Source organism: Oncorhynchus nerka, linkage group LG2 (assembly GCF_034236695.1).
Source record: "Oncorhynchus nerka isolate Pitt River linkage group LG2, Oner_Uvic_2.0, whole genome shotgun sequence".
NCBI lineage: Eukaryota > Metazoa > Chordata > Actinopteri > Salmoniformes > Salmonidae > Oncorhynchus > Oncorhynchus nerka.
In genome coordinates, this window is record NC_088397.1 from 88,332,685 (window position 1) to 88,350,377 (window position 17,693).

Below are 17,693 nucleotides of genomic sequence, written 5' to 3' on the forward strand. Positions count from 1 at the left end.
GTCATTGTAAATAAGAATTTATTCTTAACTGACTCTCCGAGTTAAATGAAAGTAAAACAATTAATTTAAAAAAGTACCTTAAATGTCCCTTGCCCAAGCGAGGGAGAGTGATGATCGGAGAGGCAACATCCTTGGTGGAAATCTTGAAATTGAGCTTAAAAACAACCAACCTAAAGCTATTAATGTACCTAGCTAGTTAGCACTCCTGTCAAGTAGCTAGCTACAGTTACTCATAGCTGGCTAGCTAGTTTTATAGTTTGGTAATTTATTCCAATACATTTCAGAATTCCCCAAAATATGTTTATGAAGCTAGCTACGGTTTATAGGCTTCTCACTACCAGACTAAGCCAACGCAAAAATCTATGTCATATAAAAAAAATTAGCAAGCTAGTGTCATAATTTTGTCTGACATGCCGAAAATGCAGCCGTGTTGATTCATTTCCACACTGTGTGGCCTCCAGAGTATGACTCGTGACTACAATTTGCATTGAATTGTGGGTCATATCAACCCCACAAGTGATCAACGTTCTTCACTCGCTCCCACGAGGGTGAGGGGATAACGTTAGTGAATTGGACCGTCACTTAAGATGGCAATCAAAGTGGGTAGTGTGAGGGCAGAGGAGATACAAAATTGTTGTTTGGACTGCAGCTATACTGTCTTTGTTAAAATGGTGGAAGCCCTCGCTAGCATTGCCCCTGCTACGATAGTCTTCTGGCCACTAGAGGCCTCTATCATTCTCTATGGTGACAGCCCAAACAATCGATCACCGAGCATATAATCAAGATGGCAGGTATGTGGCTAGCTATGATAATAACGTTTATTCGAAACTTTAACGAAATCGTGTTTGTCCAAATACTGTTTAGGGTGTCTTGTGAAAAGTAGCCTACATTGACACAATTTCTAGATGTATTGTGTGTTTTCAAGCAATAAGGATAGCTAGCTATCGTTACATGGGCAGCAAGCTGTGTTTTCAAGCGAAAGGGATATCTTAGCTAGCCAGTTCTAGTGTTTATATCTGCCTGTTGACAACACAAACACTGCACATGTTTCTAGTTATGGGTTGTAGCTATAATGTATTGTGTGTTAGGTCAATTTAAAATGTAATGTTAGTTAAATATGTCAGGTCGACTTGCTTTCATGCCTAAACTACTGTATCTTGCTAGCTAGTTTGCTAGCCTTTACATCGATATCTTGGCATTCCAAATCCATCTTAAAACAATGGTATGCAGCAAGCAAGCTACCTTGTGATTTGGCAACCGTGTATAACTTTCCAATACTAGCGCAAATTAGGTCCGTGGCTGATGTTAGTTATTTTCATTGGCTGAAACAGCATACATTAAATTGTTATGGGAAAGGTTTGTTTTTGAGTTGGATGAACAATTCCCAGTTCTGTGTTTTATTAACATTGGCTGGCCACTGTTCTCTTGGTTTTACTTGTTACCACTGGATTAGGCTAAATGCCCCACTAGCCAGCAGATCCGAACCGCTTGTTTACAGCTGTACTAGGGTCAGACAGCATTCCTGTGTGTATTGAGGGGTCCGATTAATCACCCCCTTGCATATGATTTGGAACCTGGCTGCCTCCCAGCTGTGATCCAGGTGCCCCTCTCTGTCCGACAGCGAAGTTGGCTCAAAACAAATGTGAGGTTGTATTAAAAACAGTTAAATGTAATCTCAAATGTAATTATTTATAGTTATACAATTGCTGACATGTAGTCACTTGAGGATACAAGCTCAAGTACACAGTACAAATATGATAATTATGAAACCATGAAATATTTTGTATTTCCAATTCAACAAAACTGTATGAATACGGCTTGGAATTACTTATGCTTTCTAAATATTGTTTAATCAGATTATACAATTACTAAGATTTTACCTTAACTGTAAAATACATATTTGTATGCTTAGTGTTAGAGAAAATTTGCATATTTTCTAAAGGTGTCTCTTGTTCAAAACATCTGCCCCCATCACTGTGAACATCTCACAGAGCTATAGTTTGGCTTCCCAAACTCATTAGGAACTCACCTTTAATCTTATATTAATCTTGTTTAAAATCGGAATTATTTTAGACAAATGGCTATAAATCAAACTCTGAATGTGCTACAGTGATGAAACCAGTCTCTACTGCTGAGTTACGATGTAAGGATTGCAGGGAACTCGGTGGCTGTGACGTAGGGTTCAATTGTTTTCAGATTTGACATCCTATGACACACAGGCCAGAACAAGAATAGACTAACGAGTTTCAGATCAAAGGTCTTTGTTTCTGGCCATTTTGAGCCTGTAATCGAACTCACAAATGCTGATGCTCCAGATACTCAACTAGTCTAAAGAAGGCCAGTTGTATTGCTTCTTTAATCAGAACAACCGTTTTCAGCTGTGCTAACATAATTGCTAAATGGTTTTCTAATGATCAATTAGCCCTTTAAAATTATAAACTTGGGTTAGTTAACACAACATGCCATTGGAAAACAGGAGTGATGGTTGCTGATAATGGGCCTCTTGTAGATATTACATAATTTTGTTGTTGTTGCCGTTTCCAGCTACAATAGTCATTTACAACATTAACAATGTCTACACTGTATTTCTGATCAATTAGATTTTTTCAAAAACAATGACATTTCTAAGTGACCCCAAACTTTTGAAAGGTAGTGTACATATTGGTTGTTTAGCTCCAGGACACTCACAAGACCAGTCTGAATGTAGCTGGGTACCAGTTTTTTAAAAATTATATAAGTACAGTGCTTTCGGAAAGTAAAACCAGGGTTTTAGAAATGTATAAAAAAATAATAATGACGTACATAAGGATTCAGACCCTTTACTCAGTACTTTGTTGAAGCAGCTTTGGGAGTGATTACAGCCTCAAGTCTTCTTGGGTATGATGCTACATGCATGGCACATCTGTTTATCCCATTCTTCTCTGCAGATCCTTTCAAGCTCTGTCAGGTTGAATGGGGAGCGTTGCTGCACAGATATTTTCAAGTCTCTTCAGAGATGTTCGATCGGGTTCAAGTCTGGGCTCTGGCTGGGCCACTCAGACATTCAGAGACTTGTCCCAAAGCCACTCCTGCATTGTATTGGCTGTGTGCTTAGGGTCGTTGTCCTGTTGGAAGGTAAACTTCCGCCCCAGTCTGAGGTCCGGAGCACTCTGGAGCAGGTTTTCATCGAGGATCTCTCTGTACTTTAATCTGTTCATCTTTCCCTCGATACTGACTAGTCTCCCAGTCCCTGCCACTGAAAAACATCCCCACTGCATGATGCTTCCAACACCATGCTTCACCGTAGAGATGGTGCCAGGTGTCCTCCAGACGTGAAGCTTGGCATTCTTGCTAAAGAGTTCAATCTTGGTTTCATTAGACCAGAGAATCTTGTTTCTCATGGGCTGAGAGTCCTTTAGGTGCCTTTTGGCAAACTCCAAGAACCTTCTTCCAAGTAGCCACCCTTTGCCTTGATGACTGCTTTGCACACTCTTGGCAATCTCTCAACCAGCTTCACCTGGAATGCTTTTCCAACAGTCTTGAAGGAGTTCTCACACATGCTGAGCACTTGTTGGCTGCTTTTCCTTCACTCTGTGGTCCAACTCATCCCAAACCATCTCAATTGGTTTGAGGGTGGGTGATTATGGAGGCAAGGTCATCTGATGCAGCACTCCATCACTCTCCTTCTTGGTCATGTAGCCCTTACACAGCCTGGAGGTGTGTTGGGTCTTTGTCCTGTTGAAAAACATATTTCATAGTTGTGATGTTTTTTTTTTGTTTTTTTTTTACCTTTTATTTAACTAGAACAAATTCTTATTTTCAATGACGACCTAGGAACAGTGGTTTAATTGCCTATTCAGGGGCAGAATGACAGATTTGTACCTTGTCAGCTCGGTGATTCTACAACGTCTTCACTATTATTCTACAATGTAGAAAATGTTAAAAATAAAGAAAAACCCTTGAATGAATAGGTGTGTCCAAACTTTTGACTGGTACTGTATATATTTTTTCAAATAGCAAAATGATCCTTGGTATGGCCATCATCTCAACATACTCAGTGTGACATCACAAATGACTTACCAACGGTTGTTGTTTTAATCTATTTTTTATTTTTCTATTTATTCTGACTTACACTCTTAAGGATTAAGGCACTGCAGAGCTGGTGTACGATACGGCGTGGAAAACATACCTCAATCCAAGGATGAGAAATGCGTTGTACTCTGAATATTCCCATTATGTCAACTGTTACAGACAAGATTGAATGACTGCAATTTTTTTGCTAGCTTGCCCCTTTTCTCTCTTACGTAACATAGTAACAGTTGATGTATTTGCTAATCTCCAGGTCGTCGTATAGCTAGCATTTGGCTGAAGGTATTAATGATTTTATTTTTGTAAAAATCTGTCCTCATCGCCATTCCATTTTGCAGGTCTGTCTTTATATTTTGAAGATGGCCAAGATGATTTGGATGACTGTGAGTATTTCCCCCTCACCAATATGTTTCAAATGCCATGTTGAATTCTTGTGAAGTTCATGTAGAAAGATTTACCGAGGCACATACAATGCAGGATTTTACTGACACCTTCCAAAGTGTGGTGAGGGAAGCCTGTAGTTTCTGGTTGACCGTCTTGGTCCACATGAAATGTAAGGCTGTTACATTTTACATTGACATTGTAGTCATTTAGCAGATGCTGTTATCCACAGCCACTTACAGGAACAATTACGGGTAAGTGCCTTGCTCAAGGGCACATCAACATTGTTTTCTTCACTTAGTCAGCTCGGGGATTCAAACCAGCGACCTTTCGGTTACTGGCCCAACGCTCTTTATCGCTAGGCTACCCCCTAACTTTGTGTCAGGCAAGCTATTATTACCAATATCCATCTATCCCTCTTGTCATAGGCTACTCATTTTGTAACTGAAACAGGCAGTGCAATAGCTGTCACTTTTTCACTTTGCTTACTATGTATATTGAGGTTAAATGTGGTGTCTTACTACTTGCGCCAGGGTTAACCCAAAGCGCACTTATATCAACATTATAATTCTAACACTGAGCCTAATCTGACAGCAGTGGTTCCTTGTCCGGGTGAAAGTGCTTACTTGCAGTGCATTCGGAAAGTTTTCAGACCCCTTGACTTTTTCCACATGTTGTTACATTACAGCCTTTTTCTAAAATTGTTTTTTAAATTAAATGTATGTCATCAATCAACACACAAAACCCCATAATGATGAAGCAAAAACTGTTTTATAGGATTTTTTTGCAAATGTATAAAAAAATAACCTGGAAATATCACATTTACATAAGTATTTAGATCATTTGCTCAATATTTTGTTAAAGCACATTAGACAGCGATTACAGCTGAGATTCTTCTTGGTTATGATGCTACAAGCTTGGCATACCTGTATTTGGTGGTTTCTCCCATTTTTCACTGCAGATCCTCACATGCTCTGTCAGGTTGGATGGGGAGCGTCGCTGCACAGCTATTTTCAGGTCTCTCCAGAGATCTTTGATCGGGTTCAAATCTGGGTTCTGGCTGGACCACTCAAAGACATTAAGAGACTTGTCCCGAAGCCACTCCTGCGTTGTCTTGGCTGTGTCATTAGGGTCGTTGTCCTGTTGGAAGGTGAACCTTTGCCCCAGTCTGAGCCAGGTTTCCTCCAGACGTGACGCTTTGCATTCAGGCCAAAGACTTCAATCTAGGTTTCATCAGACCAGAGAATCTTGTTTCTCATGGTCTGAGAGTCAATTAGGTGCCTTTTGGCAAACTCCAAGCGGGCTGTCATGTGCCTTTCACTGAGGGCTGCAGAGATGGTTGTCCTTCTGGAAGGTTTTCCAATCTCCACAGAGGAACTCTGGAGCTCTGTCAGAGTGACCATCGGGTTCTTGGTCACCTTCCTGACCAAGGCCCTTCTCCCCAGATTGCTCCGTTTGGCCGGGTGGCCAGCTCTAGGAAGAGTCTTGGTGGTTCTCTTCCATTTAAGAATGATGGAGGCTGATGTGTTCTTGGGGACCTTCAATGTTGCAGAATTTTTGCTCTGACATGCTCTATCAACTGTGGGACCTTTTATATAGACAGGGTGTACCTTTCCAAATCATGTCCAATCAATTGAATTTACCACAGGTGGACTCCAATGAAGTTGTAGAATCATCTCAAGGATGATCAATGAAAACAGGACGTACCTGAGCTTAATTTCGAGTCTCCTTGCAAAGGGTCTGAATACATATGCAAATAAGATTTCATACATTTGCAAAACAATTCTAAAAACCTGTTTTTGCTTTGTCGTTATGGGGTATTGTGTGTAGATTGATGAGAAAAACATTTTATTGAATCAATTTTAGAATAAGACTGAAACGTAACAAAAGTGGAAAAAGTCACTTTCCTGACTGCACCGTACCTTTTTCTCCACACACTCACTTTAGCGTGAACCAAACATGTTTGTGAAGTTGTGATTTTTTTCTTTTCTTTCCCGGATAGTTGGGTTTGATGACTACGGATCAGAGTGCGACGGGATTCGGATCACAGCTTTTCTGGATGCAGGGCAGGACAATCTCACCCCCTTGGGGAGACTAGAGAAATACGCTTTCAGCGAAAATGTCTTCAACAGGTAGGAACGGAAATTATGATGCACTTGCAAACACGGCACAGGGAAGCAAAAGTTTAGACATAATGTGATGCTCATGATGACTGCCATTTGTTTTTGCAATGTAATGACCACAGTACACATTGGATTTAAAAGTTCCTGTGAATTCACCAAACCTGGGCTCATGCCATGGCATGGCTGTAATATAACAGATGTCGGGCATCAGTGAATGGGCTGAGTGTAGGCTGGGCATTCCATACTACCAGGTCTTTTCACCCTGTGCTTCAAGACATGAACTCACGAGGCGCCACGATTGTTATGACGGGCATAGTTTGACCTTGGTGTTTCTGATTTGGTCTCTTCTTGCTTTCTGCTCAATCAACGATAAAAGCCTGCCTGATGCCCTCAGTGGTTTTAAAGACGTTAGCATGCACATCACCTCTCCAAACACATCCATTGCCCCCAGTTGAACTCCACTCATGGGAATGAATTTTTCATGCTCTGCTTGTTGAGTACAAGTCCTCATTGGGGTGATTTCCAAGTGCATGTGTGTAATTTTCTCATCAGCTACGGGCCGGTAGCGCTGTGTTGTGCTACTTGGGCTAGATCTTGGCACAGGCACTAACTTGGGGCTTGTGTTGCTTTCTAGGCAGATCGTGGCACGTGGGTTGCTTGATGTGCTTCGAGAGTTCAGTGACAATGAGAATGACTTTATCAGTGTCATGGAGACAGTTGCCCGAATGTCTGAAGATGGAGGTAGATGTTGTTGTTTTTATCTGTCTCATATTATTTGACATCTGTCAATTGTTTGTGACGTTGGGGTCAATTCCATTTTAATTCCTGTCACTTGAATTGGACATGGAAGGTTAACGGTCCACTGGAGTAAAATTGAATAAATCAATTGACTAACTTTTACATGCAATTAACCCCAAATAAAAATGTATTGTTTTGTTAGAACTTTTTTTGTACGCATGTTTGTGACCATCTCCCTATGTGTGTGTCTGTGTCCTCTTTGTGTGTGCCCTCAGAGCCCACAGTGCGCGCTGAGCTGATGGAGCAGGTGCCCAACATCGCAATGTTCCTACACGAGAGCCAGCCCAACTTCCCAGCAGCCTTCTCCAGATATCTGGTGCCCATCGTGGTTCATTATCTCACAGACCCCAATAACCAGGTAGGAACACATAGGACTCCCAACAGACCACAACAAAACCGTGACATTATCTTAAGCAATTGTGATTACTGACACCCCTTGCTTGTCATTTGTGTCTATGAATTGTAAATGTTAATTGTTATTGGAAATTCAACGAGCTCGTAATACATTAAACAAATTCTAGGAAAAAAGGCTACCATAGTGAACTGAACAGAACACGTGCAGCGCACAATCAGTGTGCATTTCCAGGCTAAGTGAACAATATATATTGTATAGCATATTTTGAAGTAAAGCCGTCAGTACTTACAGAGATGGTATTTTTCCCCAGGTGAGGAAGACCAGTCAGGCGGCCCTGTTGGTGCTGTTAGAGCAGGGCCTCATCTGCAAAGGCGACATGGAGACCAAGGTGTGTCCTGTTCTACTGGACCTCACCGAGCCCAGCAGCGACGACGACTACAAGATAGAGGCCGTCGCGGTAATATGACTTTGGCTTTGGGTTTATTGATGATTCAAGCTCACATTTAGTTACGTTTCAGCCTTATTCTAAAATTGATTTTTTTTTTAAAGCCTCATCAATCTACACACAATACCCCATAATGACAAAATGAAAACCGATACCTTATTTATATAAGTATTCAGACCCTTTGCTATTGATCATCCTTGAGATGTTTCAACAACTGTGAGTCCACATGTGGTAAATTAAACTGATTGTACATGATTTGGAAAGGCACACACCTGTCTATATAAGGTCCCACAGTTGACCGTGGATGTCAGAGCAAAAACCAAGCCATGAGGTCAAAACAAGTGTCCGTAGAGCTCCGAGGCAGGATTGTATCGATGCACAAATCTGGGGAAGGGTACCAAAAAATACCTGCAGCATTGAAGGTCCCCGGGAACAAAATGGCCTCTATCATTGTTAAATGGAAGAAGTTTGGAACTACCAAGACTCTTCCTAGAGCTGACCAAACTGAGCAATTGGGGAAGAAGGGCCTTGGTCAGGGAGGTGACCAAGAACCCGATGGTCACTGACAGAGCTCCAGAGTTCCTCTGTGGAGATTGGAGAAACTTCCAGAAGGACAACCATCTCTGCAGCACTCCAACAATCAGACCTTTATGGTAGAGTGGCCAGACCGAAGCCACTCCTCAGTAAAAGGCACATGGCAGCCCGCTTGGAGTTTGCCTAAAGGACCCTCAGACTATGAGAAACAAGATTCTCTGGTCTAACAAAACCAAGATTCAACTCTTTGTCCTGAATGCCATGCGGCATGTCTGGAGGAAACCTGGCACCATCTCTACGGTGAAGCATGGTGGTGGCAGCATCATGCTGTGGGGATGTTTTTCAGTGGTAGGGATTGGGAGACTAGTCAGAATCGAGGGAATGATGAAAGGAGCCAAGTGCAGAGAGATCCTTGATGAAAACCTGCTCCAGAGCACCCAGGACCTCAGACTGGGGGTGAAGGTTCACCTTCCAACAGGACAACAACCCTAAGCACACAGCCAAGACAATGCAAGAGTGGCTTTGGGACAAGTCTCTGAATGTCTTTGAGTGGCCCAGCCAGATCTCTGATTTTAACCCCATCAAACATCTCTGGAGAGACCTGAAAATAGTGGTGCAGCGACGCTCCCCATCCAACATGACAGAGCTTGAGAGGATCTGCAGAGAACAATGGGAGAAACTCACATACAGGTTTTTATTTTATTATTATTATTTTTTTATTATTTTTTATTAACAACAAATCAATACAAAGCACATGAGGGAACACAAGCATACATAGATTACAAACAATGGACAATCGAGCTAGGGGGTACAATATCACATTACAATTACACAAGGACCTTAAGGGACATGCATATACTTACAATTCTAACAGCTTTTTTGTTAGTAGAGCATTTAATCGTCTTAAAATACAGTTCAATTTCTTTTTGTAGGGTACGAAAATGTGGTTTTCTGTTTGTAAATTTACATTTGTGTATATGAAATTTGGCCAAAAGAATAATGAAATTAATTACATAAAAATGATTCCGCTTACTTCTATTGTATGTAAAGAATCCAAACAGTACATCTCTCCACAATAGTGTAAAATCTTCATAAATGTGTTCAATTATAAACCTACTGATTACATTTACATTTAAGTCATTTAGCAGACGCTCTTATCCAGAGCGACTTACAAATTGGTGCATTCACCTTATGACATCCAGTGGAGCAGCCACTTTACAATAGTGCATCTAAATCTTTTAAGAGGGGGGTGAGAAGGATTACTTTATCCTATCCTAGGTATTCCTTAAAGAGGTGGGGTTTCAGGTGTCTCCGGAAGGTGGTGATTGACTCCGCTGTCCTGGCGTCGTGAGGGAGTTTGTTCCACCATTGGGGGGCCAGAGCAGCGAACAGTTTTGACTGGGCTGAGCGGGAACTGTACTTCCTCAGTGGTAGGGAGGCGAGCAGGCCAGAGGTGGATGAACGCAGTGCCCTTGTTTGGGTGTGGTGCCTGATCAGAGCCTGGAGGTACTGAGGTGCCGTTCCCCTCACAGCTCCGTAGGCAAGCACCATGGTCTTGTAGCGGATGCGAGCTTCAACTGGAAGCCAGTGGAGAGAGCGGAGGAGCGGGGTGACGTGAGAGAACTTGGGAAGGTTGAACACCAGACGGGCTGCGGCGTTCTGGATGAGTTGTAGGGGTTTAATGGCACAGGCAGGGAGCCCAGCCAACAGCGAGTTGCAGTAATCCAGACGGGAGATGACAAGTGCCTGGATTAGGACCTGCGCCGCTTCCTGTGTGAGGCAGGGTCGTACTCAGAGGATGTTGTAGAGCATGAACCTACAGGAACGGGCCACCGCCTTGATGTTAGTTGAGAACGACAGGGTGTTGTCCAGGATCACGCCAAGGTTCTTAGCGCTCTGGGAGGAGGACACAGTGGAGTTGTCAACCGTGATGGCGAGATCATGGAACGGGCAGTCCTTCCCGGGAGGAAGAGCAGCTCCGTCTTGCCGAGTTCAGCTTGAGGTGGTGATCCGTCATCCACACTGATATGTCTGCCAGACATGCAGAGATGCGATTCGCCACCTGGTCATCAGAAGGGGGAAAGGAGAAGATTAATTGTGTGTCGTCTGCATAGCAATGATAGGAGAGACCATGTGAGGTTATGACAGAGCCAAGTGACTTGGTGTATAGCGAGAATAGGAGAGGGCCTAGAACAGAGCCCTGGGGAACACCAGTGGTGAGAGCACGTGGTGAGGAGACGGATTCTCGCCACGCCACCTGGTAGGAGCGACCTGTCAGGTAGGACGCAATCAAGCGTGAGCCGCGCCGGAGATGCCCAACTCGGAGAGGGTGGAGAGGAGGATCTGATGGTTCACAGTATCGAAGGCAGCCGATAGGTCTAGAAGGATGAGAGCAGAGGAGAGAGAGTTAGCTTTAGCAGTGCGGAGCGCCTCCGTGATACAGAGAAGAGCAGTCTCAGTTGAATGACTAGTCTTGAAACCTGACTGATTTGGATCAAGAAGGTCATTCTGAGAGAGATAGCGGGAGAGCTGGCCAAGGACGGCACGTTCAAGAGTTTTGGAGAGAAAAGAAAGAAGGGATACTGGTCTGTAGTTGTTGACATCGGAGGGATCGAGTGTAGGTTTTTTCAGAAGGGGTGCAACTCTCGCTCTCTTGAAGACGGAAGGGACGTAGCCAGCGGTCAGGGATGAGTTGATGAGCGAGGTGAGGTAAGGGAGAAGGTCACCGGAAATGGTCTGGAGAAGAGAGGAGGGGATAGGGTCAAGCGGGCAGGTTGTTGGGCGGCCGGCCGTCACAAGACGCGAGATTTCATCTGGAGAGAGAGGGGAGAAAGAGGTCAGAGCACAGGGTAGGGCAGTGTGAGCAGAACCAGCGGTGTCGTTTGACTTAGCAAACGAGGATCGGATGTCGTCGACCTTCTTTTCAAAATGGTTGACGAAGTCATCTGCAGAGAGGGAGGAGGGGGGAGGGGAGGAGGATTCAGGAGGGAGGAGAAGGTGGCAAAGAGCTTCCTAGGGTTAGAGGCAGATGCTTGGGATTTAGAGTGGTAGAAAGTGGCTTTAGCAGCAGCGACAGAAGAGGAAAATGTAGAGAGGAGGGAGTGAAAGGATGCCAGGTCCGCAGGGAGGCGAGTTTTCCTCCATTTCCGCTCGGCTGCCCGGAGCCCTGTTCTGTGAGCTCGCAATGAGTCGTCGAGCCACGGAGCGGGAGGGGAGGACCGAGCCGGCCTGGAGGATAGGGGACATAGAGAGTCAAAGGATGCAGAAAGGGAGGAGAGGAGGGTTGAGGAGGCAGAATCAGGAGATAGGTTGGAGAAGGTTTGAGCAGAGGGAAGAGATGATAGGATGGAAGAGGAGAGAGTAGCGGGGGAGAGAGAGCGAAGGTTGGGACGGCGCGACACCATCCGAGTAGGGGCAGTGTGGGAAGTGTTGGATGAGAGCGAGGGGGAAAAGGATACAAGGTAGTGGTCGGAGACTTGGAGTGGAGTTGCAATGAGGTTAGTGGAAGAACAGCATCTAGTAAAGATGAGGTCGAGCGTATTGCATGCCTTGTGAGTAGGGGGGGAAGGTGAGAGGGAGAGGTCAAAAGAGGAGAGGAGTGGAAAGAAGGAGGCAGAGAGGAATGAGTCAAAGGTAGACGTGGGGAGGTTAAAGTCGCCCAGAACTGTGAGAGGTGAGCCGTCCTCAGGAAAGGAGCTTATCAAGGCATCAAGCTCATTGATGAACTCTCCGAGGGAACCTGGAGGGCGATAAATGATAAGGATGTTAAGCTTGAAAGGGCTGGTAACTGTGACAGCATGGAATTCAAAGGAGGCGATAGACAGATGGGTAAGGGGAGAAAGAGAGAATGACCACTTGGGAGAGATGAGGATCCCGGTGCCACCACCCCGCTGACCAGAAGCTCTCGGGGTGTGCGAGAACACGTGGGCGGACGAAGAGCGAGCAGTAGGAGTAGCAGTGTTATCTGTGGTGATCCATGTTTCCGTCAGTGCCAAGAAGTCGAGGGACTGGAGGGAGGCATAGGCTGAGATGAACTCTGCCTTGTTGGCCGCAGATCGGCAGTTCCAGAGGCTACCGGAGACCTGGAACTCCACGTGGGTCGTGCACGCTGGGACCACCAGATTAGGGTGGCCGCGGCCACGCGGTGTGGAACGTTTGTATGGTCTGTGCAGAGAGGAGAGAACAGGGATAGACAGACACATAGTTGACAGGCTACAGAAGAGGCTACGCTAATGCAAAGGAGATTGGAATGACAAGTGGACTACACGTCTCGAATGTTCAGAAAGTTGAGCTTACGTAGCAAGAATCTTATTGACTAAAATGATAAAAAATGATACAGTACTGCTGAAGTAGGCTAGCTGGCAGTGGCTGCGTTGTTGACTTTGTAGGCTAGCTGGCAGTGGCTGCGTTGTTGATTCGGGGGCTAGCTGGCTAGCTAGCAGTGTTGATTACGTTACGTTGCGTTAAAAGAACGACAATAGCTGGCTAGGTAACCTAGAAAATCACTCTAGACTACACAATTATCTTTGATACAGAGACGGCTATGTAGCTAGCTATGTAGCTAGCTACGATCAAACAAATCAAACCGTTGTACTGTAATGAAATGAAATGAAAATGTGATACTACCTGTGGAGCGAAGCGGAATGCGACCGGGTTGTTGAGTGCGGAAGTTCTATTCGGTAGACGTTGGCTAGCTGTTGGCTAGCTAGCAGTGTCTCCTACGTTAAGGACGACAAATAGCTGGCTAGCTAACCTCGGTAAATTAAGATAATCACTCTAAAACTACACACTCTAAACTACACAATTATCTTGGATACGAAGACAGCAAAGACAACTATATAGCTAGCTAACACTACACTAATCAAGTCGTTCAGTTGAGGGTAATAGTTACTACAGTGCTGCTATACGGTAGACGGTGGACGTTAGCTAGCTGGCTAGCTGCTGGGCAGATAGCAGTGTAGGCTACGTTAGGACGACGAAATACGATAATTACGCAATTATCTTTGATACAAAGACGGCTATGTAGCTAGCTAAGAAGAAATTGCTAAGATTAGACCAATCAAACCGTTGTACTATAATGAAATGTAATGAAAAGTTATACTACCTGCAGACCGAAGTGCGTATGCGACTGCTCGCTCCAACCCGGAAAAAACTGATGTCTTGCCACAGTTTTCTTACATGCATACAGTGCCAAAAAAGATGCACAACTGTTTCTGGGTGGTCATTACAAAAGGAGCAATTTGAGTTGATGTTTTCCTTAAACTTCTTCATATAGTGGTTGGCAGGATAATATTTATGAATAATTTTAAAGGAAACTTCCTTAACTTTGTTAACAAGTAGGTATGTTTGTGGCACCATCCAAACTTTTTTCCAACAGATATTATCAATAGATCCATTCCAATAAGGCATGACATAAGGTATAAATACAACATCCTGCTGAAACAAGGATCGTATCGCTCTGTTGTTGAATGGACCAAAAGAGAAACAAATCTTTCCTACTGATGAGCCAACAGGGTCAATAGAAGGTAGGCTCTGAGGGTCAGGTGTTGACATGTTCCTGAATAACATAGCAACACCTGAGGGAATGGCATCTAAAACAATTGCAAAATCTTTAGGTGTTACAGGGACCTTGTAAAGTGATAAGAATTCTTTATAACTGAGTAAAAGACCCTCTGCATTTACCAGTTGGCTCACCAATAGGATATTATTTCTGAACCAATATTCTAAAAACAGAGAGGTATTTTTATACAATATATCCCCATTATTCCATATATAATATCTGTGTGGAGAAAAATTGTGTTTATAAATTAAGGACCATGACAAGAAAACCTGCCGATGAAAAGCAGAAAGTTTCACTGGAACTTTGTCAATATTATAATTGCAATACAACATGAAGTTAAGGCCACCAAAAACTCACATACAGGTGTGCCAAGCTTGTCACGTCATACCCCAGAAGACTTTGAGGCTGGAATCACTCCGAAAGGTGCTTCAACAAAGTACCTAGTAAATGATCTGAATACTTATGTAAATGTGATATTTATGGGTTTTATTTTGAATAAATATGCAAAAAAAAAGTGCTTTGCTCTTGTGTGTTGATTTTATAAGGGAAAAAAACAATAAAATCATTTTTAGAATAAAGCTGTAACGTAACAAAATGTGGGGGGAAAAGGCAAGGGGTCTAAATACTTCCCGAAAGCACAACACAAAGACATACAGGACACAGATGCAAGAGTAGTGGTTCTGAGGCATTCTACCAAAAACACGTCAGACAAAGATGATATCGGCTCAGACTGTTCCCTGGATGGGAATAATGAGGATATCGGCTAAGACTGATCCCTGGATGGGAAGAATGAGGATATCGGCTAAGACTGATCCCTGGATGGGAAGAATGAGGATATCGGCTAAGACTGATCCCTGGATGGGAAGAATGAGGATATCGGCTAAGGCTGATCCCTGGATGGGAAGAATGAGGGTATCGGCTAAGACTGATCCCTGGATGGGAAGAATGAGCATATCGGCTAAGACTGATCCCTGGATGGGAAGAATGAGGATATCGGCTAAGACTGATCCCTGGATGGGAAGAATGAGGATATCGGCTAAGACTGATCCCTGGATGGGAAGAATGAGGATATTGGCTAAGACTGATCCCTGGATGGGAAGAATGAGGATATTGGCTAAGACTGATCCCTGGATGGGAAGAATGAGGATATCGGCTAAGACTGATCCCTGGATGGGAAGAATGAGGATATCGGCTAAGACTGATCCCTGGATGGGAAGAATGAGGATATCGGCTAAGACTGATCCCTGGATGGGAAGAATGAGGATATCGGCTAAGACTGATCCCTGGATGGGAATAATAAGGATATCGGCTAAGACTGATCCCTGGATGGGAATAATCAGGATATCGGCTAAGACTGATCCCTGGATGGGAAAAATGAGGATATCGGCTAAGACTGATCCCTGGATGGGAAAAATGAGGATATCGGCTAAGACTGATCCCTGGATGGGAAGAATGAGGATGGTTGTTAGTGGACCCTAGCCACAATATTGAAGTCAATATGAGATGCAGCTTCAGAGGAATTTGCAGTGGGTAGACAAGTCAGCATAAATGCAAGGTCACTACCACCAGTACTGTGTTTATAAAAAGGGTTTATTTTTGTAACCTTGATGATGCTTTCTCTAATACAGTTAGCTGTGGAATGGTAAGGCTGTGTGGAATGCCCAGCTGAATCCTCCACCAAGTCCAACAGTGCTGTTTGAGAATCAAGCACTGTGCTTCCTTTGTGCTCTGATCCATATGGAGGTGTAAGGGTGCCCCTAGACGCAGATCTTGGGTCAGTTTAGCATTTTCCCCAGCAAACATTTTTTAAGATTGGGGGAGGGGAAGCTGATCCCAAATCTGTACTCTGGAGCCCCTGTGGATTCCATTAGAATTCCATTGATTGTGATCCTCTCTCCCTGCTCTGTAGATCATGTGTAAGCTGGTAACCATGCTGAGCAAAGAGACCGTGGAGAAGCTGTTGCAGCGTTTCTGTGAGCTGTGCAGCGACGCCAGGCTCTTCCAAGTCCGCAAGGTAAACTCAAACACACAGTTCTCCGGATCCAACTAGAGCGCAGTTTTGACAATAAACATGACACACTGTTTATGGTAGTCGCTCAAGGATTGTGTTTCCCATCTTGAATCTTCCGAAATGTTCACAAACTGAATGAATGCAGTGTGTTTTGTGATTCAGTATGACTGCCTAAACTATCTGTTTGGAATTGTAATCCCCTTGGGAACCTAGTGCCAGTTGGGGAGTGGTATTTATTTTGGAGATTTTCCTGAGCTTGTAATGACTGTAATGTGCCTTGGTGTGTCCCAATGTTGCCCCTTATTATTCAGAACCAACCGTATTAAGTCTATAAGGCCGACACGGGTACATACTTTTTAGAATAAAGGGTATATTTTTTGTTGTTGTTTTTTTCCTCCAGTCGTACGAGTGAGCAAAAAAGCTGCATGAACAAACCAGTTTTAACAGGTTTTTGACACTGTTTTCCTTCAGGTGTGTGCAGCCAATTTCGGAGAGTTCTGTTCCATTGTGGGCCGGGATGCCACAGAGAAACTACTGGTGAGTCACTAGGATGTTGCTTTATTTCATCATCACACTCAAAGATACAGTATCAATCAATCAATCAATCAAATGTATTTATAAAGCCCTTCTTACATCAGCTGATGTCACAGAGTGCTGTACAGAATCCCAGCCTAAAACCCCAAACAGAAAGTAATGCAGGTGTAGAAGCACAGTACCAGTCAAAAGTTTGGACACACCTACTCATTCAAGGGTTTTTCTTTACTTTTACTATTTTCTACATTGTAGAATAATAGTGAAGACATCAAAACTATGAAATAACATGTGGAATCCTGTAGTAACCAAAAAGTGTTAAACAAATCTAAATATATTTGAGATTCTTCTAAGAAACCACCTTTTGCCTTGATGACAGCTTTGCACACTCTGTCACAAGTTTCCAATATCCTCGCCCACGTGGACATTATGTAAGAGTAATATAATCAAATCAAATTCATTTGTCACATACACATGGTTAGCAGATGTTAATGTGAGTGTAGCGAAATGCTTGTGCTTCTAGTTCCGACAATGCAGTAATAACCAACGAGTAATCTAACCTAACAATTCCAAAACTACTACCTTATACACACAAGTGTAAAGGGATAAAGAATATGTACATAAAAATATATGAATGAGTGATGGTACAGAACGGCATAGGCAAGATGCAGTAGATGGTATCGAGTACAGTATATACATGAGATGAGTAATGTAGGGTATGTAAACATTATATTAAGTAGCATTGTTTAAAGTGGCTAGTGATATATTTTACATCAATTTCCATCAATTCCCATTATTAAAGTGGCTGGAGTTGAGTCAGTGTGTTGGCAGCAGCCACTCAATGTTAGTGGTGGCTGTTTAACAGTCTGATGGCCTTGATAGAAGCT

General features: G+C 43.5%; 1 protein-coding gene across 1 annotated transcript in view; it reads left to right on the top strand.

The window, feature by feature from the left end:
* The first annotated feature begins 731 nt into the window (after window positions 1-731).
* Window positions 732-17,693, top strand: part of LOC115144274 (serine/threonine-protein phosphatase 4 regulatory subunit 1-like) — a 32,531-nt gene continuing 15,569 nt past the window's right edge. Inside the window, 8 exon segments of the mRNA XM_029685181.2 lie at window positions 732-791; window positions 4,407-4,451; window positions 6,452-6,581; window positions 7,207-7,313; window positions 7,586-7,728; window positions 8,036-8,182; window positions 16,174-16,278; window positions 16,747-16,812. Of these exon segments, the coding sequence (XP_029541041.2) occupies window positions 785-791; window positions 4,407-4,451; window positions 6,452-6,581; window positions 7,207-7,313; window positions 7,586-7,728; window positions 8,036-8,182; window positions 16,174-16,278; window positions 16,747-16,812 (750 nt within the window). The 5' untranslated portion in view covers window positions 732-784.